Source organism: Nicotiana tomentosiformis, chromosome 12, assembly GCF_000390325.3.
Source record: "Nicotiana tomentosiformis chromosome 12, ASM39032v3, whole genome shotgun sequence".
NCBI classification, from domain to species: domain Eukaryota; kingdom Viridiplantae; phylum Streptophyta; class Magnoliopsida; order Solanales; family Solanaceae; genus Nicotiana; species Nicotiana tomentosiformis.
In genome coordinates this window covers 1898681-1920577 of record NC_090823.1, presented here as the reverse complement: position 1 = coordinate 1920577, position 21897 = coordinate 1898681, and the positions used below count along the sequence as shown (strand labels likewise).

Sequence of the window (21897 nt, the reverse complement as noted above, 5' to 3'; positions counted from 1 at the left end):
AAATTAATTTATAGTTTAAGTCACATAATAAACTTTAGTAACAATATAGTAAATTTAATAATTTGAGTGGTTATAGGGGTAGTGGCGACGACCCGACGAGGAACAGTGGCGAGGGAGGTGAGGGAGACTTCTAGGGGCTTTATTTTTGGGTGAGGTGAGAGATAGGAGTTGATTTTGGGTGGGGATTTAGGGGAATCGCGAGTGGAAGAGGAGGAGAAGAAATATAGAGAAAAGAGAAAAATTGGGAAGAATCCCGTCTCTGGTAGGTATAATTTGGAAATTTTCGACCGAAATCGATCGGAAAATTCGGTCGGTATGTTTAAGTGGCCTTTGACCGTTTGATCACAACAATTCCGACCGCAATCGGTCGATAATATAATTTTAAATTTAAAATAAATTATTTAATTTAAAACCGACCGACTTAGATACAAATTAATTATATGTACTATATAATATTTAATTAATTGTGTATACATACACACACACATATGTGTGTGTGTGTGTGAGGGGAGATTGTATATAACAATAATCTATAAGTGTTTGACCATTTTGACCACTAATACCGATGGATTTTGGTCGGTAATCATGTTAAAAATATTTTTTTGTTATCAAAAAAAATAATTGACACTGGGCGGAAAAAAATAAATTAGAATTTCCGACCGACATCGATCGGTATTCTATAATATTTTTAATTAAACTTTTCTTTGGTAGATAGAATGCAAGTTTGACCAGGCTTTGGTCAAAATTGACCATTTTTCGACTGCAATCGGTCAGAATTTTCAACTGTGTTAGATAAATCAAACTTTCTTTTTTGTGGGACCACATTTTCCGACCGAGTGTGGTGGTATATTTATGTACAATTTGTTATTTGAATTTTTCGACCAATGTACTTAGTTTCTGACAGATTTTGATCGTTTTTTTTCCGACCAATTTCAATCGGTATGCTCTAGACGAATTTTGACAGTTTTCTAGTAGTGATATGATGTATATGTTAAAACTTTTAACCCTATTGTAGAAAAAAATTGGGTATTTATGTGGCCAGAAAAATATAAACGAACGACCTTATTTTCATCGAATGGTCGAAAACTACATTATTATTCATTGAATTTCAAACCGCATATAATATTGTTGTTAGAAGTAAAATAGAAGAAGAGATGACTATATTGTCTAATCAAGGATTCAAGGGGTCACTATTTTTAAAAAAAAACATGTATATATGAGCTGTCAATTTTTCTTGGAATATTTTTGAAAAAGGTACATTTTGGACCCAAGCAACAATGGTCGGTTAGAAAAATTTATCATTTTCTAAACTTTGAAACCGACCTTTTTGGTCTTATCACTTGCAGACCTTTTTGCCCCTCTAAATTGTTTGTTATTACTAAACCCAAATCGCTCGAATTTCACAAGTGAATCGAAAGTTAAATCTATATTGGATCTTACCGGATTGGCCTTAGCTATTCTCTGAAGGACGAGTCTCGTTTTAAATCCCAATTCGGATAAAAAAGTATGTCATGCTAATGTGCTTTGATTAATCCAAATTTTAGGGTAAGCGCCGATGAACACATTGAACTATCCATATAAGCTATAGCGGACTAGTCCTAGTGGCTACTCGGTTTTTGTTAACATATTAATAATTGATTGGATTAATACTTAACTTGTTGCAGCAAATTAGATTAGATTGAAGTCATTAGTATTCATTAACAAATATTACACCGACGTAATAAACATAAGTTAATAATATATTTCGATATGTTTGCGTATCAAAATTCATAAGATATACATATCAAAGCTAGAGAATGACTTTAAAAAATTCGAGTTGGATGTTCGAACCGAAATCCAGTACGAAACAATCATATAATTTGAAGGTAAATATTTACTCGCATCAAATCAGTGAGTACAAGTTATATACACATTATGCTTAACCAAATAGTTAAATTATGTGTATTTTCACTTTAAAATTTACTGCTTGATAAGGGTTAAATTACTTCGTTTAGTGTAAATACAGGGTGCGGCTGAATTTTTAACTAACACTTTTCAAACACTATTCCCTTTAGGGAAAGGCAAATGGGCAATTAGTGTAGAAATTAGAAGATCAGATAACCAACAAGACAAATTGTTTCCCCCTCGATGTTTGGTATCCACTTTGGAGTCCGACTAATCTGAATTCATACTGGAAAGTCCTACTTTAGAAGGTAAAGTGTTGCCTACCAAGGGCGGCTCGATATTCAAGGCTCGAATTTAAGACTTCTGATTAAGGATATGGAAGAGTAACAACAACAACAACAACAACAACAACAAACCGAGTGTAATCTACAAGTGAGGTTTGGGGAAGGTAATGTGTACGCAGACTTTACCCCTACTTTGTGAAGGTAAAAAGACTGTTTTCAATAGACCCTCGACTCAAAGAACAGTGACAACACCGCAGTGTTTAGTGATAACTAATAGAAAATCACATTCTCATTAGTTTTAGGTCTTAAGCTCTAAATTAATACTAGTGTTTTATTTTTTCACTTGCATTGCATTATAGGTTATAAACATTCACAAAACAGCGTCTTGTGATAATTTAATGAGCTTGCAAACTCGCTTACCCACTAGGTATAAAGATTATTACGTTTAACCTGTTACTGTGATTTTGAAAAATTAAGGAGTACTAGTTTTAATGAAAAAAAATAAAAAGCATGAAACTAAAAAGAAATAAAAGAAGAGCTCAGAACCACAGATTTTCATCTTATATCAGAAAGGTGTGAAGACCCAAGTCTCACAGCATGTGCAATAATCATCACAGCTCTAATTGCACCAGCCGGGAATCGAACCCGGGTCTGTACCGTGGCAGGGTACTATTCTACCACTAGACCACTGGTGCCTTGTTGTCCTATAACAACATGAAATCATTTACAAACTATTTCTTTTGCACTTGAAGACATAAATAGTATAAAACTCCGGAGCAAGCGGACTTCGCCGGCATGGGCGAAGCCACATGCTCATAAGTGACCACCCTTCGCCGAAAAATTACACTGTGTATATAGGTAAAATATTACGTTTTAGAGGTATATAACACATATTGAACACCCTTTTGTCGAGAATTTTTTTCACTTCTTTCAAATTTGAACACCATTGAAGAAATTCCTAGTTTCGTCATTGTTCGCGGTAGTAGCCGACTAGCTTCTTTTCCGGCTAAGTTCAAACAATTCTTTGACCCGTCCAACATAATCCACAGAAATGTTTTTTTTTTTCATCGAAAACATTCATCAACAAGATATGTCCAATGGAGCGTACAACTCATGAATGCATGATCCACGTAACTGGTTTACATAATGAATGCATCCTTCAACCATGTCCGTAAACATCTATTCATATCGGATATTTATACCAAACCAATAAATACATGACACATATCTTTACAAACATAATTATCACTAATTTATAATTAATCAATACATATTTTCACTTTAATTTATCACTTAAAAATAGTAAATTAGTAGATGTTGATATAAATATCTTGTGCGTATAAGTTTTTACCAAAGATATCCAATAGAATAATGAAATAGTTAGTAGGAGTACTAGGTTTTTAAAAAATCCCTGTTATTGCATTTTCAGCTTTAAACTAAAGCAAACCAGTAAAAAATATCTTCCCTTGTATTACAGGCTGATCCAGTTTGATAAAACAATCTCATCATCTTTGAGTGATATGTACAGTACAAAAACCAAAAAAGAGGGAGGTGAAGTTAAAAAGAAAAGCTGCTAGTTTCAGCCTTGTAAGTTCATTTAGCATCCTTGTACATGGTGTCAATCACGTCCTGCACAAAGTAAAATCAGATCAGAAAAGAACATGTAAACTAACAACAAAATATTATCAAAAGATTTGAGCCGATGGTCTATCGGAAACAACTTCTCTATCTTCACAAGATAGATGTAAGGTCTCCGTACACACTACCATCCCTAAACCCATTTATGATAGTGATATATTATTGCTGTATCAATATAGATCAACCGTCATAAGCCTTTTCCGACTAGCTGTATTCCGACGGGTAAAAATCCGTCTGAACGGCGTCGGAAATCATCAAATTCTGATGATTTTCCAATGGGATGTGCAATCGAAAATGGGCGAATTTCTAGTAGTGTTTCGAGGTAACTAGTACCACTTACATGGAGCAGTTACCTATAGTTATCTCTTAAGCGATCCGATGGTGCAAAAATTCTTTTACACCGTCAATGTATTGAAGTTGCACTCATTATATGCAAAGTGCCAACACTAGGTGCAAATGAAGCTCCATTGAGAAAAATGCATAAACGCATTGCACATAAAAGGACCCAAATTAAAGTTGACAGATTGAAACATGGAAAATGCTAAGAACAGTCTTTGGTTGTTCCATGTCAACTACAGGTTAAAGTTACTGAAGTTTCTTTCCTTTTTAAAACCTGAGCTAAAGACCACAAAATACATTATTGGGCATGTCTACTCCTTTTCTTATGTCCATTAAGTTTATATTGTTATCTATGTGAAGAGCATGTAACGGTACACAAAGGCTTTACGAAGACCGTGATGTTGAAAAGAGTAATCATACTTTTTGGACACGACAGAACAAATAAAACCGCAGCAAAACAAAGAGGAAGCCAAAAGAGGAAATGGAAATATTTGCACATGGACATTAACATTCTCACCAGGAGATTAAAGAGAATTTACCTTGTAGTATTTGAGCAACTGTGGTCTTTTCTTCTTAAATGTTGGAGTCAGAAGGTCGCGTTCCATGTCAAATGGCACCGGATCAAGGTGTAGAGCTTTTATGAACTCAAAGCCCTTCAGCTGCAAAAAACAAATGTCATGTTAACATAGGCTTTTCTTTTCTGCAAACGCAACACGAGCACCTATCACCAGTGGCGGAGCCAGAATTTTCATCAAAGAGTATCAAAATATAAATAATTAGATACATCGAAAAGTCAATGGGGAGTCAACGTATTGTAAATATACATAAAATAAAAAAATTTATCTAGCAATATAGTTAATTTTCCGGCGAAGGGGTGTCGCTCGACACCACTTGGTTCAATGTGGCTCCGCCACTGCCTATCACATTATGCAAACAGCCGCGATGAGAACTAACCTTCTTTTCTTTTGCAGCTTTTGTGAGTTCCCCTAGTATGTGCTCTTTCACCTTTGAATTTTCACATAAGGAATTAAAATCTCCAGAGACACCATTCTGTTTAGCCCATTTTTCAACCTCTTGTTTGTTTGGGTTAACTACAGCAACAAGGAAAGACTCAAAGCTGCTTCCATATATCCATATCTGAAGCCAATCAAGGAAAAAGAAAAATGAGTATCGTAGAGCCTAAAATGGATAACAGGTTTTACCAATATGCTCTATTATTTATGAATATTCATTAGATTATGCCCCCAAAAATATTTATATGTACAGCATGTGATGGCTTAACACTTATACAATATGCTATGTACTATATTAATATTTATCACATTACGCCCAAAACTGGAACACTAGCTCTTAGGATATCATGGTGCAAAGATTGGCAAAGCTAAGAGAATTTTACAGAAAGCATTGGCATTAAGTTTGACTCGGGAGACAATTTGTCTGCTTTTAAGATTACATATCACTGCCTATATGAATAATGCTTCTTCCTTTTAACAGCATAGTGTCCACACAGATAGACCACAGGCAGTGAACATAACAAATGAAAATGTGCTACCTTATTTGTTTAGAAAATAAAATGCACATATGAAGTCACCAAATTGCTATAGTTAAGAAGAGAATGCATCTAACGGGACTACTTACTGAGTCAATAACAGGATTATTGCCATATATATTCTCCAAATTTTCGACTGCAACATATTCACCTTGTGATAGCTTGAAAATATTCTTCTTGCGATCAATTATCTTCAAGCTACCATTTGGTTGCCACTCACCAATATCCCCTGACAAAAGATTTTTCCGGAGACAAGTCCAATTAAAACTTTTTAACAAGCAGGATATTTATAAATACAAGCGCAAAAAAAGAATTCAGAAAAACCTGTGTGGAACCACCCATCAATCATGACTTCTTTCGTAAGGTCCTCACGCTTGTAATAACCAGAAAACACAGTGTCTCCCCTCACGCATATTTCTCCACGTGGTGTGCTTGAAAGAGCGTCATATTCCATTTCAGGAACGGACTCCAAACACACATCCACATTGGGCACAGGAGGACCAACCGTACCAAGCATATCAAATTGGTTGGGTAATGATACAAATGTACCAGCGCATGTTTCAGTCAGACCTAAAAATAAATCCTGAATCATCAGCTTTGGCAAGAACACACACTAGCAAATCATCCGGAAGGACAATCCAATTACTTCAGCAATAAAAAGAAACCTATTTCAGCTGAAACCTAAATTACCATGCCAGATCAGTTTCTGTAAAACTATATTGGAAGCTACTGCCGAATAGTTCAACAGATTTACCTATTTCAGCTATAGTCAACACCAGTGTTATTAAAGGCGAAAAGCGCAAAAAAACTGTAAGGTCTGTTGGGGCTTTAAGCGCAAATAAAGTGTTGGCTTTAATGAAGAAAGGCGCAAATGGAGAAAAACTACAAACATATATGTGTAGTCCAAGACTAATATCTATAAGCATGAATACCAAATATATTGACAAAGAAATTGTAGAAAATTTACAATAAAGTGAAATATCAATTGTTTAGTGCCGCCTCTTCAGAATAAAGCTCATTGGTAAGGAAAAGTATGCGTTAGAGCCTTGATGACAACACTGAAGCGCCCGCTAAGTGAGGCGAAGCGCTCAACATGTTTTGAGCCTCGCTTCAGGGCGTATGTGCACTTTAAGCGCGCCTTTGATAACACTGGTCAACACTCAAACATAACAACTAAAATGATGTCGCTGACTAGTTCATAAACCATAAGATTTATCATATCTTTTTACAAACAATAAAATAAAAACAGATTAAGGCCGTTGAGATTTTCCGGGATGAAGCATGACTATAAGTTTAACATCATCAGTGGAATTAACGTGAGGGTTACGATAAAATACCATATCCTTGAAGAACATGAGCACATGCAACAACTCGCAGAAAAGCTTCTACATGAGATGAGAGAGGTGCTGCTCCAGATAATATAAGGCGCACTTTGCCTCCTAGCCCATCTTTTACCTAAGCAATCAGCAAATGCAACTAAAGTTACATATTTACTGGTACAACAGGAAGCAAAAAGAGAAGATATAGTAGCTGCTACTAGAGTATCTCCACCACCTTACTGAAAACAACTTTGTCGGAAATTGGAGATGCTTCGTGATATTTACACCCACTCTTCAAATATTGAAGTTTGCTGCAGAATTTCAAAAAATGTTAGTATGATGCAGCCTCCAATAGAAAATACCTCAAATAAGATTCAATATTCATGCTAAACAAAAAAACGGAACCAAATGTCTTCTCAACTATACAGAATCCAACCAAATGCACTTCTATGGAAAATCGATTCAAAGATGAAAACACTCGTATTGACTTAGAGTACTAATCTTTAAGTGTCTGGAAGTAGAACAGAAAGTGCTAGAATTGTACAACTGTACAGGTATAAATCCCACAATGTGAAACACCCATATTTTAGCCATATAAGTAAAAAGGTATGGACAAATATCAAAAGGCGCTATCATCAGATGCATCTTTTTCCAACCATAGATGCAGTACCTTTCTTGGCAGCAGATGGGACAACTTAATATTTTTTCGATCATCATAAAGACTTTTTTGAACTTTTTTGATTACTTTCGATCATCATAAAGACAAATGAAGCGCCTTAGAAAGCTCAGAGATCGAGTTTAAGACACTGATGTTTGCATCAACAAAAAAGTTTTCCATCTCTTAACTACTCTAATTGAAATGAGAAACATGGAACAGAACTTACCGAGCATATGCAATATTGAACAGGGTGCTCCTTAGCCGACCCCCTGAAGAAATTTTCTGTTGCAAACCTGAGAATGATCATTGCAATTAGTCAAATGCGCACACAATTTTAACTTACAAAAATGCACAAAGTCAAAAGTACACCAGTAGAAAGAAGAAAATTCCACAGTATTTATTTATTTTATGTCTACGCGATTTCTGCAGTTAGTCATATCTAAAGTGCAGTGATACTCCAGTCCAACACACGGATTTCATTAGAAAGGGAGGTCTATATTGGTGATTAGGAGAAAAGGTTTGACACTTTAGATGAATCAATTGTAAGGGAGCAGTAAAGATATTACCTGAATATATTCTGTCTAATACCCGAGGTACTGCACAGAAGACAGTTGGTTTCAGCTCTCCAATGTCTTCAGTTAGTAACTTGACATCCTGCAAACATGATAAGAAGTGCATAAGATAAGCTCTGTCATAATTTTCATAGAAGATGTGGAGATCTTACCCCTCGCCAAAATCCAATTGAGGCACCATGACTAATGAAACATTCTTCAATCACCCGATCAAAGATATGCGCCAAGGGAAGATATGAGAGATATACATCATTCACGTTCAACTGCAATACGAAAACGTTAGATCAAAGAAACACATTTTCAAAAGGGAGATTAAAACTTTGGCTATCCTTTACTTCGAAGCACATGAAAATAGAAAGAACATATATCTCACCGCCTCATGTACACTCTCAAGAAAACGCTTCACTCCAGCTATAAGAGTAACAATGCTATTATTCGAAATCATCACACCCTTGGGTTCTCCAGTCGTTCCACTAGTATACATTATTGTGCAAATATCAGTCTTCTTTTTCACTGGAAGGTCATACTGATTTTTGCTTCCCTGCACATAGTGAGAGGTGTGATGTTTAACTTATAGGGAATATTGAAGTCATATAAGTATGTGATGTTCAAAAAGGTAGGAAAGGGGTGCATCAATCAGTATAAACCCAAGAAAATATACGTATCCTTTGAAAAGAGAAGTCTTACTAGTTGTAGAAACTCATCCCAGGAAAAGAGAGCCGCTCCAAACTTTTCAACCTCTTCCTTTTGTTGAGGAGTAACATGCCCAAAACTCACAACCGCTGGTGATTAAGAACAGGAAACAATTTGCCATAAGATGACATATTTCACACTTCTGAAAAAAGAAAACTAAATTACAATTGACTTACTCTTCAAGTACTTCGCTGCATTTGGAAATGTTTTCAAAAGCTGAAAAAGAATAAGAGCACATTTTAGTAAGAAGCACATCCCAACAACATAGCTCCAACTTCAACATTAATAAACTTCTGAAACAACAATCTCTTGAAACATTCTAGTCATTATCCTATTTATTGGAACAATTTATTTCTGAAAGCTATAATAATCGAAAGTTCTATAAAAAATGATGTCCAAGTCTGAAACATTTAAATCTTTTTAAAACAGCATAGAAGTTCAAGCAGATCATTCTTTATCCTGCACGGGCGAGTTAATTTCACTTCCACAGTAGAAAGTCATATATATGTAGCTTGGGGATCAACATGCTTATGGAATCCAAGACTTGATGTTTGAATAGTTAATATAAGACTGTCTATTTAAAGTTGACCTCCTAGGATGTCATGTCTATACCTCGGGAACCTTTTTCTCCTCAACAAAAGCAATTGAAACCTCAGCATGGGAAATGATAAATTCCACTGCACCAGCACCTTAAGACATAAAAAAGATTATCATTATATACTAGTTATTACATCAGCATGACTGGTAAATGTGATAGCCTCTTGGTAGTCAAACTGCACGATCACGCATCTCATTTGAACGAGCCCAGAACATTTCGATTATCCATAAGAGTAACACCAAGGATGATTAAGTCTATTCACAAGGAAGAGCACAGAGCCACTATTATCACAGAAGAAGAATACATACCTAAAGTGTCGTACAGAGGGACACAGTAGAGTCCATGAGCATTGCATGCCTGCATTAATAAGTTGCTATCAGAGTCAATAAGAATTACAGACAAGGTTTAATTTCTAACATCTATCCGGGCAAACAATAGATGTTATAACAAAACAATAGCAGAAATAGTGAGCAGCGAAGATAGGAACCCAGAAAGATTGAAAGTGGACTTGGAAAAAAGAAGAGTAATAAAAGCATCTTGTTATAAAAGGCAAGTGGTCATTCAAAAGATGTTAGGATTTAAAGCAAAAAGGAAAAAAGAATGACTTTATCATTCAGATGCCAAATATTTTCACGGGCATCTTCAGAATCGAAAAGATAGCCAGCTAAACACTGATTAATAGACGTACAATCCAAAGGTTGTCATGTTATAGAATATAGATGTCCATGTATAAACATCAATTTATAAACATAACAGTTTTACCAATAAAACGTGACCTAGAAGAACAGTAATGGAAGTCCTCTCTCGTAGATGTACATTCACAATGCAGAAAACTAAAAAGCGAAAAACAGAGAAAACAAAAAGAAGAAAAAGGAGGACAACATGAAACGCTTCAGACATACACAAAATAAGCAACAGAAAGGGCAATACCTCCATGCTTATAATCCATTCAGGGCAGTTGGCACCATAAATACCACATTTTCCTCCCTAAATCAGAAGTCAAATTGAAAAAGTAAAGAAAATCAAGGGGATGAACAATAATAAACAGGCAACAGAAATCGATAAGTGGAACTATCAAAATAAACAGAGGATAAAGAGAGTTGGAAACTTACTTGTTCTACACCACAGTTCTGGATGGCATTTCCTACTTTTATGACAATGTCATATATTTCTTTGTAAGTCGTCCACACATACTTTCCGGGCTGAAGATAAGAGCAACAAATACAAGAAACAGCTAACATTAGTTCAGAAAACTAAAGTCCTTTGAAAGTAGGATTTGAAACTAATGTGTAGTAAAACATACCTTTCCATCCACAATCTTACGGCGGCCAAGCATTCGGTTGTTGGGATATTTCTCCACTGACATACTGTGACATAGAACAAGAAAGCATCTATAAGTTCCAATATCAGACAGCAAACTTTTACAAGCTTTCTGCCTCTTGCAGAAATGCAGGATAAGGCTGCGTACAATAGACCCTTGTGGTCCTGTCCTTCACCGGACCCCACGCATAGCGGAAGCTTAGTGCACCGGACTGCCATTTTTTACTTTTTTTATTCTAAGTTAAAAAGTATTATGCAAATAGCCAATTACAGCTCAAATTGCTAAAGCCATAGCTTAGTATTAAAATAAGGCACATTGGAAGTGATATGCTTTTGAAAATTATGACTAATTTACTTAGAAGATATCTTCACTGAAGAAGGAGTAGAAAGTGTGGCATAATTCTAAGCAGCCTCTCTGAAAACCACAAAACTAATAGTGTCATAATTAGAGTTTCTTTGAAAGATTTTCAAGTGAAACTGGCAACTAATAGCTGAGATTAAAAGTGTAGTCACCATATGCATGTAAGGTAGCATAATTGAATGGCACAATTTATGCATGCATTCAATTAGCATGAACTGAATGATATTTCTGCTTGAAGCAAGCCTCTTATTATGCACATAATTAACAGCCAAAAGGCACAGATAGCTACTTTTGTGTGAAGATTTTGAAGGAAAAAAAAAGTGAAAGGTCAAAAATCATTCTGCTCATCAAATATATAAAAATGCTACACTTCCACTTAGTGTATGAAATAAAATCGGACTACATATCTAAGTACGAAAAAATTCAAATATCAATCTGAGAACTACACCAATGATCAAATGTATGAAACTAAAATACTACACCTTTTTTGCGAACTAATCCAATAAATTCAACGTAGATATTAAGTAACATTTAGTCAATCAAATTATAACGTAAAATCCACAAGCAGTTTAATCAAAATTTTGCAGTAAATTACTGTTTTTTTTCGTTACCGGAAAATATCCCAACAGCTATCTAAGCCTTCAATCGGAGGTGGAAACCCGCCCTTAGCGAATAAACTCCGATAAACCGGTCCAACTGACGGTTTTCCGTCTTTAGCTGGCTTAGCCGGTTCAACCTCGATTATAAACCTCTCCGCCATCTCCGATCCCACAATAATTCTCACAAACTGTCAAATATATATATATATAGCTTTTCACGTGCAATTCCTTCACTAGATAGAAGAAGATTGCAAATGTGGGTACACCGATTAATTAAAACATATACAAATTTTCATAAATTTGTGTCAAATTTCTGAGGATTAATTTTGGAGAAATGAGATTGTTTTTTGTTTACGTGAAAATGTAGTTTCAATGGAGAAAGGGAAGTTACGGTTATCAGAATTACGGGTCTCACGGAAAGCTTTTCAGTATTTTGTGCGATATATATAACTGTATGCAGAGTATATTCCTCCCATGCAGTTTAAACTATTTGACGTTAATCCATCCATCCACATTAATTAATTTACGTGGTCCATAATATTTAATTTTTTTTTTAGATATCAAGAAAAAATTAAATTTTTTTTAAAGTTGTCCTTAGAGGAGGATTTTTTTGTATTTTTAATGAACAAATTAATATTAATATGGTCAATTTCGTTGTTAATTAATACTAAAAAGTGAATTTCTTAATATGTGTGAAGTTATCCAAAAATTAATTAAAGTGAGCGAGAGATTACCTAAGTTTTAGTAATTAAAATTCCCTAGTTTTAAGTGGCGCTATTAATATTTGGGAAGTCAAAGAAGTTATTCTTTGACCATCAATTTTTAAAGTACTATATTCACTCGATTCAAGTTTACTTATTTATTATTGACTTGACACACCGAAACAATAAATAATATAGTAATTTTATTATATCACCCCTAATTATTATTATTAAATAAATAATTTTGACTATTATAAATCCAAAATATTGAAAAATGATTGACACACTCAAACAATAAATAATATTGTAATTTTATTATATCACCCCCTAGTTATTATTATTAAATAACTAATTTTGACTATTATAAATCCAAAATATTGAAAAACGATAAGGGTAAAAATAGGTATAATATGATAAATTATTCATTAGTTTTCTAAATTGAACAAGTAAAAGTGGATATTTATTTTTAGTATAATGAACAAGTAAACTTGGACGGAAGAAGTATTTTAAATTATTAATTTATATTGCAACTTATGATTTTTTTTTTTTCTTTGGTTATTTTCAAATATATAAATTTTATTTCAAAACACTTGAATTCACATCAATCGTTACCAATGATCAAGCAAATAAGCAAGACGATTGTCTTTCTAGTTGCAATCTGCGAGGAACAAATTGAATAACATAAACAACTTTCAACCAGATTAATAAAGAAGAATTAAAACTTGTGGTTGCAAGTCAAAATTGATTTGCTAATTACAGCAAACTACTGATGACATCTAGTGCTGCAGTATTCTGGTCATCGTTACAAAATTTCTTAGACTATAATCTTTTCTCAAATGCCTATATTCGTATGAAAAATGAAACAAAACAAAAAATATTACATCTCTATGAAGTACTTTAAAAAAAATTACACACTACTCGCTCCCCTACCCTATAATTCTCAAGAAACATAACTAGTGAAAAATGAGCTTCTGCCCCAATTATTTCAATCTATGTTGCTCGAACTCTTCAAAAATGTTGTTGGTATTTTTTGAAGATCCGACACGGGTGCAACAGCACTTTTGGAAAGTCTGAGCAACATAGATTTCAATGGTGTATATGCGCAACTAATAATAACCTATAATTATCAATTTGCTAGACCAATTTTTCTCCTTCAATCAACAACGTTCAACGTCTCTTCTTGTTGTTCTTTCTTCTTTTTACTTGTTTCTCTAAACTTTCGATCCTTTTACCAAGAACAGAAGACGACGACGATGATGATGATGATAGACCTTGACTTGTGGGTTTTGATGCCTGGGGAAATGATGATTGAGCGTGCTTTTGTGCCACTAAGTGCTCTTGCGCTGCAGCAAATTTCTTGAGAGTATCGAAAAATGAGAGTCCCGGTTTTTGTTCAGATGGAGGACTGACAGGTATTATAGGAATGCGAAGTAACTTCTTAACTGCAGGATTTTTAATCACTGGCACACAAAGAAGACACAAGATGAAAAGTGAAACATGTTAACGACAATTTCAACAACTAAAAATTGCAAGACATGTATGCTTGTGCAGGAAATGAATCATAATACTAACCTAATCCGTAGGAGAGTGAAAAAAGATTTGAGGTCATCCAATAACAGAATACTGCCTGGAAAAAAAAAAAACAATGATCGACATATCACTATAACCAATGAAAGAATAACCAACCAAGAAGGCAAGAACTCAAATCAACTCCGAACACAAGCACATAGCATTTACAAGCATTACATAGCACATAAAGGTTAACCATAGGTTCACACAAGGGTGGAGGCACGGAGCTAGAAGTGCGGCTACGGGTTCGGCTGAACCTAGTAGTTTTTGGTCAAACAGTGCATTTGTGTTAAGAAATTCATTAAATATGTACAAATAGTAAATTTAGAACCCAGTTATTAGCAATTGAAGTTGTCGTTCCACAATTCAGAATCCATAAAGTTAAAATCCTAGCTCCGCCTCTGGGTTCACATGGTCCAACACGAACAACAATTGTGTTAAACATGATAGACACCCATAATAAATTAGTTGTGTCTCGATTATGACTTTTGACATGCAAAACGCTTATGATACGATCATTTAGTACCACTAGAAGAGAGAGCCAGCCGATAAAGGTAGAACCTTTGGGTGCACCAATCCCATATTCTAATACCTTGTGTAAGGTAAATATAGTGAAGTTATCTTTGAGCAATTAAGAAGTTAAGAATGCTTATAACTTGACCTATAATGTAGGTCAAGTTATGAAAGGAATGTTTAAGGATATCCTTAACAATCAAAAAAACCAACAGATAATGCATGTACTCAATCAGGAAACCCGGAAAAAAGAAGAAGATAACAACAAGGGGCGGAGCCAATGAAAAAGCTACGGGTTCATCTGAACCTAGTAACTTCGGTATAGGCCTTGTATATGTGTTAAAAATCCAGCTAAATAAGTGCAAAAATAAACTTTGAACCCAGTACGCGATGTGGTAGAATTCTAAATTTGAACCCATAAAGTTCAAATCATGGATCTACCTCTGATAACAGTCAGACACAACGCCAATTTGAAGCGAAAGCACATCATGTACTTCTGATGTACAAAAGTTCTACCTCATATTCTTCACTAGCGTAATAGGAATGGATAAATACATGATAAATCATTATGCATGAGTTGGTTTGGATTATGTACCTTAGGAAAACCAGCAGTAAATGGGATAGTTAAAGCAGCAAAGGCTCGTGAGACATTTTTTATAGTTTTAGCATGAGCATTTCCTTCCAACCCTTCTTGCGCATTGCACTGAGAAAGAACAAACTCTGGTTAACAAAAAGGGTCAGAAATTGTATTGGTGTAAAGATATCTAGACAGAGACAACAGGATTTGTTAGAGAATAGAAAAAGGGGCACCACAAAATAATACACCGAAATGAACAAAAGCACAACTCACCTCCACCGTTATCCAGAATGTCAATGCAGTCAAAACAGGGAAGATGTACATACTATCTGGAGTAGTTAGATCAGTAAACCAAAGCACTCCCCCCTGTTTGAAAGAAGGGACTTTTTCCACCATGTTTGAAATCTGAATTTTAGGCGATAAATTTAACTTTTTAGTAATGAATATGGAAGGGAGAGAGAAAAAAAGGACATTATAGATAGCAGAAAGTGGATAAACTTACAGCCATAAAGAAACTGACAAAGATTGGCCCTTGTATTAGAATTCCTTTTAAGGGAGTGAAGGGTGAAACTCCATATCTGCAAGAATGTCATAGATTGAAAAGACATCCATCATGTCGAAACATTTCAGTCAATTATGAGGCCAATTATATGTCGAGCATACATAAGATAATTAAGGACTCCAATGAAACTATGGATTTGCATTTTAGTTCTTCTCCAAACAAGTCATACATATGATTTAATGAGAAGTTGCTTACTCATTCATTGCTGCTTTCATTTTTTGTTGACCTTCAGCGACAGCTGCCGGAGCCATACCCTAGTAAAAGGTAAGAAGTTTAACTAGGTAATTCTAGCAGACTAGCTTAATTAGAAGGAAAAATATCATGGGAGTTTTATATAGTTTGTCACAAACAGTGGCTCCAGGGGTGCAGCTGACACACCTTCGCTGGAAAATTGCACTGTATTGCTAGGTAAAAGATTTTGTTTCATGCATATATATACTATATGTTGAATCACCTTGGCTTTTCCGTGTATTTAATTTTTTCTTTTTTTTTAACACCCCTTATTGAAAATTATGGCGCCACCATTGGTCACAAAGAGTATGGAACGCGTTGATATATTGGCTAAGTTAGATAGATATATAATCTATTTGGAACTAGTAATTAGAGATGATAATACAGAGGGTTCGAGTATAAGAATCTTGTACTAAAACAGAATGGCAATGTGTAATACTCCCTCCGGTCCACAATAAGTGACCAATTTGCATTTTTATTTTGGTTCAAAATAAGTGTCCATTTATATAATCAAGAAAAAATTCAATTTGTTTTTCCAAAATTACCCTTAAGTACGTATCCCTAAAAAGTCTTTTACTCCTCACATTAACTATGTTGCAACATTTAATTAAGGGTAGTTTAGTCACACTAACTATTTTTGTCTAGAATTTTGTATTTCCTTAATGGGTGTGCCCAAAGCAAATTGGTCACTTATTGTGGACCGGAGGGAGTAATCAGTACAACAAGACCAAATAATGTATGTCAATGGCGATCGGAAGACAATCATATCAAACTTACCCTATCTTGCATCTCTTGGTTAATCGCATCCAACTTTGGCTTCACAAGCTGCAAAAGACATGCATGTTAATAAATGGATGATTTGTGAATTTTCACCAAAAAACGAAGAAAAGAAAAAGGATGAATTGTGAAGAAACCCAAAATTAGCAAAGATAGACTATAAATTAACGGGAAACAACTATAATTCTTTTCTTTTTTGCATTGGGCTTGTGTAAGAGATGCAGAACGAGGGACTAGATTCTGATGAGCAAATGGTTTGGTTACTTCAACATTTTCGAATAGTATCTAAAAGTTTACAGAAAGCTCCGCGTCTGCCTAAGTGAACTTCGCATAGCGGGTCTCACATCAATTTAAGGATAAGGGTTGTGGCAAGTAGACAACCAGTAAAAATAGTCAAACTTCAATAAAAGTTGAATGAAACGCCTGAACAGTTTCGAACCCTAGAATCAGGAAGTGATGCTGGCTGCCTACATTACACTTTCTTGCTTTCTTGGCTCTTGGGGTGCGGCCTTCCCGGACCTTGCGTGTACACGAGATGCTTCGTGCACCAGATTGCCTTTTTTTTAAGAAATAAAATGCTTGGCCTGAGCTGACTTAACTTGAGTTAAACTTTCTAGTTGGTATATTTTTTGATAAAGTAATAATATTATTTGATTTGGGACAAATACCATATACAAAACAATATAATAGAAAGTAGAGAACCTACATCAAGCTTTGTAGTTTATAATCGACTTAATCTTGGGGCAATTAATTTGAGCTTGACCTATAAGGCTACAACATGATTGCTCAGTACATTTTCAACACAATTTCTAAAATTATTGTACATCAGATTAAGATATCAAGCACATCCAGTACAATTCTGGAAAATGTCAATACACTTTAACAAAGACCAAAGACATTCAAAGATTAAGAATTTATATAGCAACTCTGCGTACTAAAATATTACTGTATTTTTTTTTTAAGCTGGTGAAGAAGTTGATATAGTTAGGGCTACGAGAAAAGAAATCAGTTGTCACTGTCTGCTTGAGACAAACAAAACAGCATAACCACCTTCTCCCTAGACTTTGCGAAGACAAAATTTTCATTTTGTACAGCATATGTATGTCGAACAGAACCTGTTTACCACGAATTTTGTACTTTCTAGCTGACTTGAACAAGTAACAAGCAAAGATAATAGTGATCAAGTCGAGCCTGAGCGCTGTTATAGTGTTATCATGAGTTGGTTAAGCTATAAGCTAAATCCAAGTCAAGCTCGAGCAAGTAGGTTTATGAAACAACTCATGTACATGCACACCTGAGCTATCTGTCTGATAAAGACCAGTGCATTTTATATGACCATGACAGTAACGTTAAGATCCATTAGAAACTTACCGCCAATTTTGAAGTGGCTTTGAGCTGATTAATCATTAATGGAAGGGTTATACATCGAATAATAATAGTTGTAGCAATTATTGATGCCCACCTGAAATATATTTCCAAAATGAAGTGGTCAGTCATTTCGTGACAATATAAAGCACAAGTTGATTGTAACTCGCGAATGTTACATTACAACGGCACAACCAAAAGAGAGAAACAAACTATGAATGTTAAGGTTTCCTAAGTATTTCAGAAGAAACATTTCCTATATCTGTCAAAATTCTTAGGAGCAAATCTCTCGAAACCGAAATTAAAAACACATCAAAAGTTACAAAAAGAAAAGAAAAAACTTCAATATATGCAATGCCTTCAAGCGTTTAGAATTAAACAGTTCTATAGTAAGAGTTCCAGCAAACATATGTCCATCTCCCGATTAATAAATGTCCAAAAACCAAATCAATCAACATGACATACTATAAATTCAAAATATCGTCTCAAATTAAACCCCAACGTTTTATTACACTAAACACACATGCACATACTTTTATATATGAAATACAAGTAAAAAGATTCATAAACTATATTATCCCTCTCTTTCTCACCTAAAAATTCAGAGACAGATCAAGGATTTGAACATAACAGTTTCGAGTTTGGGATTCAATACCAGAAATTATTTGATTTACTAGGATCGAAATCAATTATTTCTACTTCTTTAATCAATTTTATAACACATATATAAGATCGAGCCAAAGCTACCCATAACTTACACTCTACATCCGCCCCTGCCTAAAATTTATCCAAAGAGGAATAACTATACCAAACTCTTTCCTTTTTACTACTACATCAATTGAAACAACAAGCAATATATCATGCTATTCTTACCAATCAACAACAACAACTACTACTACTACTCAGTCCCAAACATGTTATGGTCGGCTATATAAATCCCCACTGAGCATGTTACTCCATTCAAAATCATCTCATGCCAATATTATCCAAATAGAAATAAAAATTAATCTTACCAATCAAATCCAGTAAAAATATGAACATAATCAATCAAGTACTGCAACGCCTGCACGGGCAAATACGACTCAGCAGCAGCAACTGCCACCTCATTCACTGCTGGAACTTGAGAAGTTACAACCTCGACAGCCTTATCTGCCAGCTCAGCAACTTCACTTATGTACTCTATCTTCTCTGTTCCACCGCCACTAACACTACTAGACATATTCCTAGTGAACATTGAGCCCAAACTCATACAAATCATGTGTTGTGAAGGGCGAAATCTTCGATCTTGAAATGGGCTTTTGGGCCCATTTAAACTGTTAATTCCACTTTTCACATAATGGGGTTGTAAAAAAGTGGAAAATCTTGGATTTTTACAAATGGGTTCTTGAGTTTTTTTATCATCATCATGTGGGTAACAAAATGCTGGAGTAATAACTCTTTGTTGCTGATAAAGAAACTTAGCTCTTGTTGTTAAGTTCCTTCTATAAGCCATTTGAATCTGCTTCCTTCAAAAAAAATGAAATTTATAGCTGCACAAATTAGTACATCAAACACCAAAGATTAAACCTTCATAATTCTTCCCAAGTGGGTGTTAGAGTTACCCGATATTTGTGCTGGCTCAGACACCACATTCACAAAAAATAAGAAAAAAAATTGAATCTTTATAATCATTCAACTATAAAGGGCAGCCGTGATGTACTAAACTACCGGTGTGCACGGGTCGGGAAAGGGCCGGACCACAAGAGTCTATTGTATGCAGTCTTACACTGCATTTCTGCCAGAGGCTGTTTACACGAATCGAACTGTGACCTCCTGGTCACATGTCATAACTGTACCAGTTCCGCCAAGGCTCCCTTCGATCATTCAGCAAATATGATGCACAGAAAATATCTAATAAAGACATAGGCGGATCCAGCATATATGTATATCTATATATTGTCTTAAAAAAATATTCAATTTTTTTGCTGAACAAGTTAGTAAATCAAACACCAGAAAGGATTAAAACTCTATAATCATTCAGTAACTATGATACAGAGAAAATACCTAAAATTGAAGAATATGAAAGAAATATTCAAAAATATAATTTCAGATCCCAATTATTTCTATTGACAATTCAAAACATAGAGAATAACAGCTTACAGTTAATTACAGGAACTGCTAAAATGGGCAGGGTTTTTCGGTTTTTTGGGGGTTTTAGGAGCAAGATGGTGTCAGCCAGTAGAAGTGATAATACAAAACTAGCCCTGGCGTAAACTATCTTTTTATAAATATTACACTAAACACCCCTGTAATATAACTCAATTATACTCACACACCCTTCATTACAAAATCAAACACTTTAAGGGTGTGTTTGGTACGAAGGAAAATGTTTTCCTTGGAAAATGAATTGTGTTATCACTTAATTCCCATGTTTGATTGGTGAATGAAAAACTTTTTTCGGAAAATATTTTCTAATATTTAGTTAGATAGTAGAAATTATTTTTTAGGAAAATAATTTTCTATGCTACTTTCCTCTCCCACCCTCCTCCAATTCCCATGTTTCCTGTCCCCCCCCCCCCAACCCCCCAACCCCCGCAACAATTACTCAACGTTTCCACGACTCTATTTTTCTTCAAAAATTTAATTATTCTTCAATTTTTACATAAATCCAAAGGAATTAATATTCTGATATACTTTTTCACATAAAAACATTGAAATTTGTGCTCTATGATTAAAGAGAAAATACTTTTTTTCTTGTTGAAATAAAATAAAAATAATCTTTCTATAATATGAAAAAGTATTCATTTGTTGAAATGAAATAAAATACTTTTTCTTCATCATGAAAAGAAAATACTCATTTTGTTGAAATAAAAAAAACACGTCTTTACTACATTTTGTTGAAATGAAAAAAAATAATTTTAATTACATTTTGTTGAAACGGAAGAAAATAATTTTTCTACATCATGAAAAGAAAATACTCATTTTGTTGAAATGAAAGAAAATGCTTTTGACTATATTTTGTTAAAACAAAACAAAATACTTTTTCTACATCATAAAAAGAAAATATTCATTTTGTTGAAATGAAAGAAAATACTTTTTCTACATCATGAAAAAAAATACTCATTTTATTGAAATGAAAGAAAATACTTTTTCTACATCATAAAAAGAAAGTACTTTTTTTATTGAAGTGAAAGAAAATACTATTTTTTACGTCATGAAAAGAAAATATTCATTTTGTTAAAATAGAAAAAAAAAATACTCAATCCACAACATGAAAAGAAAGTACCTTTAATATTTTTTCTATTAAGGGTGGTGGTGGGGGGTCGAGGGTAAGGGTGTGGGGTTGGAGGTGGGTAGGGGTGGAGGGTGGGTTGGGGTGAGGGTGGGGGTGAGTAGGTTGGGGTGTGAGGGTGGGTTGGTAGGGATGGGGAATAGAGTGAGGAAGATTGAAAAGAGCTTTGAAAAATGTTTTCCTTCTCTTGATTGTGAAAACATTTTCTTCCACTTGGAGAAAAATATTTTCCAAAACATTTAAGCTAATCAAACATGAGAAAATTGAAAAATATTTCCGAAATATATTTTCCTTCATACCAAACACACCCTAAATTATAGGGATTTTTAAATGATCTAAATATGTAATTTTAATACCATCTGAATAAAACGTATATAAACTCATACATTATCTAGGATACATTAGTACATACATGAGTTTCTTGCTCAATTATTTTGGTGCCAAGTTTTTGTTCATAATAATGTATAATTATAAATATCAATTTCATTTTCTGAAAGAGGTATAATAAGGTACAATG

General features: G+C 34.4%; 2 protein-coding genes and 2 non-coding genes across 8 annotated transcripts; all 4 read right to left on the bottom strand.

The window, feature by feature from the left end:
- Window positions 1-2703: 2703 nt before the first annotated feature.
- On the bottom strand, window positions 2704-2788 carry LOC117280268 (small nucleolar RNA snoR114). The gene has a single exon (XR_004510763.1). It is a non-coding gene; the product is annotated as a small nucleolar RNA snoR114 (small nucleolar RNA).
- A 4-nt stretch (window positions 2789-2792) lies between these two features.
- TRNAG-GCC (transfer RNA glycine (anticodon GCC)) lies at window positions 2793-2863 on the bottom strand. The gene has a single exon. It is a non-coding gene; the product is annotated as a tRNA-Gly (tRNA).
- A 702-nt stretch (window positions 2864-3565) lies between these two features.
- LOC104111097 (long chain acyl-CoA synthetase 4-like) lies at window positions 3566-12216 on the bottom strand. Its single transcript, XM_009620699.3, has 19 exons — window positions 11827-12216; window positions 10838-10901; window positions 10647-10736; window positions 10465-10521; window positions 9843-9891; window positions 9549-9625; window positions 9113-9152; window positions 8931-9025; window positions 8617-8784; window positions 8396-8506; window positions 8238-8325; window positions 7898-7964; window positions 7249-7324; window positions 7032-7149; window positions 6019-6264; window positions 5784-5923; window positions 5100-5282; window positions 4685-4804; window positions 3566-3797 (listed from the first exon to the last, which is right to left on the bottom strand). The coding sequence occupies exons 1-19, from the start codon at window positions 11973-11975 to the stop codon at window positions 3762-3764; spliced, it is 1974 nt and encodes a 657-aa protein (XP_009618994.1). The 5' UTR covers window positions 11976-12216; the 3' UTR covers window positions 3566-3761.
- Window positions 12217-13237: 1021 nt separating this feature from the next.
- Window positions 13238-20387, bottom strand: LOC104111098 (mitochondrial inner membrane protein OXA1). 5 transcript variants are annotated; one of them, XM_009620701.4, is made up of 10 exons: window positions 20249-20387; window positions 19123-19614; window positions 18116-18206; window positions 16745-16792; window positions 15932-15990; window positions 15677-15752; window positions 15448-15579; window positions 15193-15300; window positions 14088-14142; window positions 13238-13975 (listed from the first exon to the last, which is right to left on the bottom strand). In XM_009620701.4, exons 2-10 carry the CDS (start codon window positions 19599-19601, stop codon window positions 13683-13685), a joined length of 1341 nt encoding a protein of 446 aa, XP_009618996.1. In that variant the 5' UTR covers window positions 19602-19614; window positions 20249-20387; the 3' UTR covers window positions 13238-13682. The 5 variants fall into 5 exon arrangements, with proteins under 5 accessions (XP_009618996.1, XP_009618997.1, XP_009618999.1 ...); XM_009620702.4 differs by having other exon boundaries at window positions 19123-19607; window positions 20249-20340; XM_009620704.4 differs by having other exon boundaries at window positions 20153-20255.
- Between the last annotated feature and the right edge of the window lie 1510 nt (window positions 20388-21897).

Bases quoted from the DNA above. Each gene is read 5' to 3' on its own strand.
- LOC104111098 (XM_009620700.4), bottom strand. From the start codon at position 19,740: ATGTGGTGTCTGAGCCAGCACAAATATCGG. The intron at 16,793-18,115 runs GTAAGTTTCTAA...TGTCTTTTGCAG, and splicing joins AAGCCACTTCAAAATTGGCG to CTTGTGAAGCCAAAGTTGGA. The intron at 15,753-15,931 runs GTAAGCAACTTC...ACATTCTTGCAG, and splicing joins ATGAAAGCAGCAATGAATGA to ATATGGAGTTTCACCCTTCA.
- LOC104111097 (XM_009620699.3), bottom strand. From the start codon at position 11,975: ATGGCGGAGAGGTTTATAATCGAGGTTGAACCGGCTAAGCCAGCTAAA. The intron at 10,737-10,837 runs GTATGTTTTACT...TCTTATCTTCAG, and splicing joins GTAAGATTGTGGATGGAAAG to CCCGGAAAGTATGTGTGGAC. The intron at 7,325-7,897 runs GTAAGTTCTGTT...GAAATTCTGCAG, and splicing joins TTCAATATTGCATATGCTCG to CAAACTTCAATATTTGAAGA.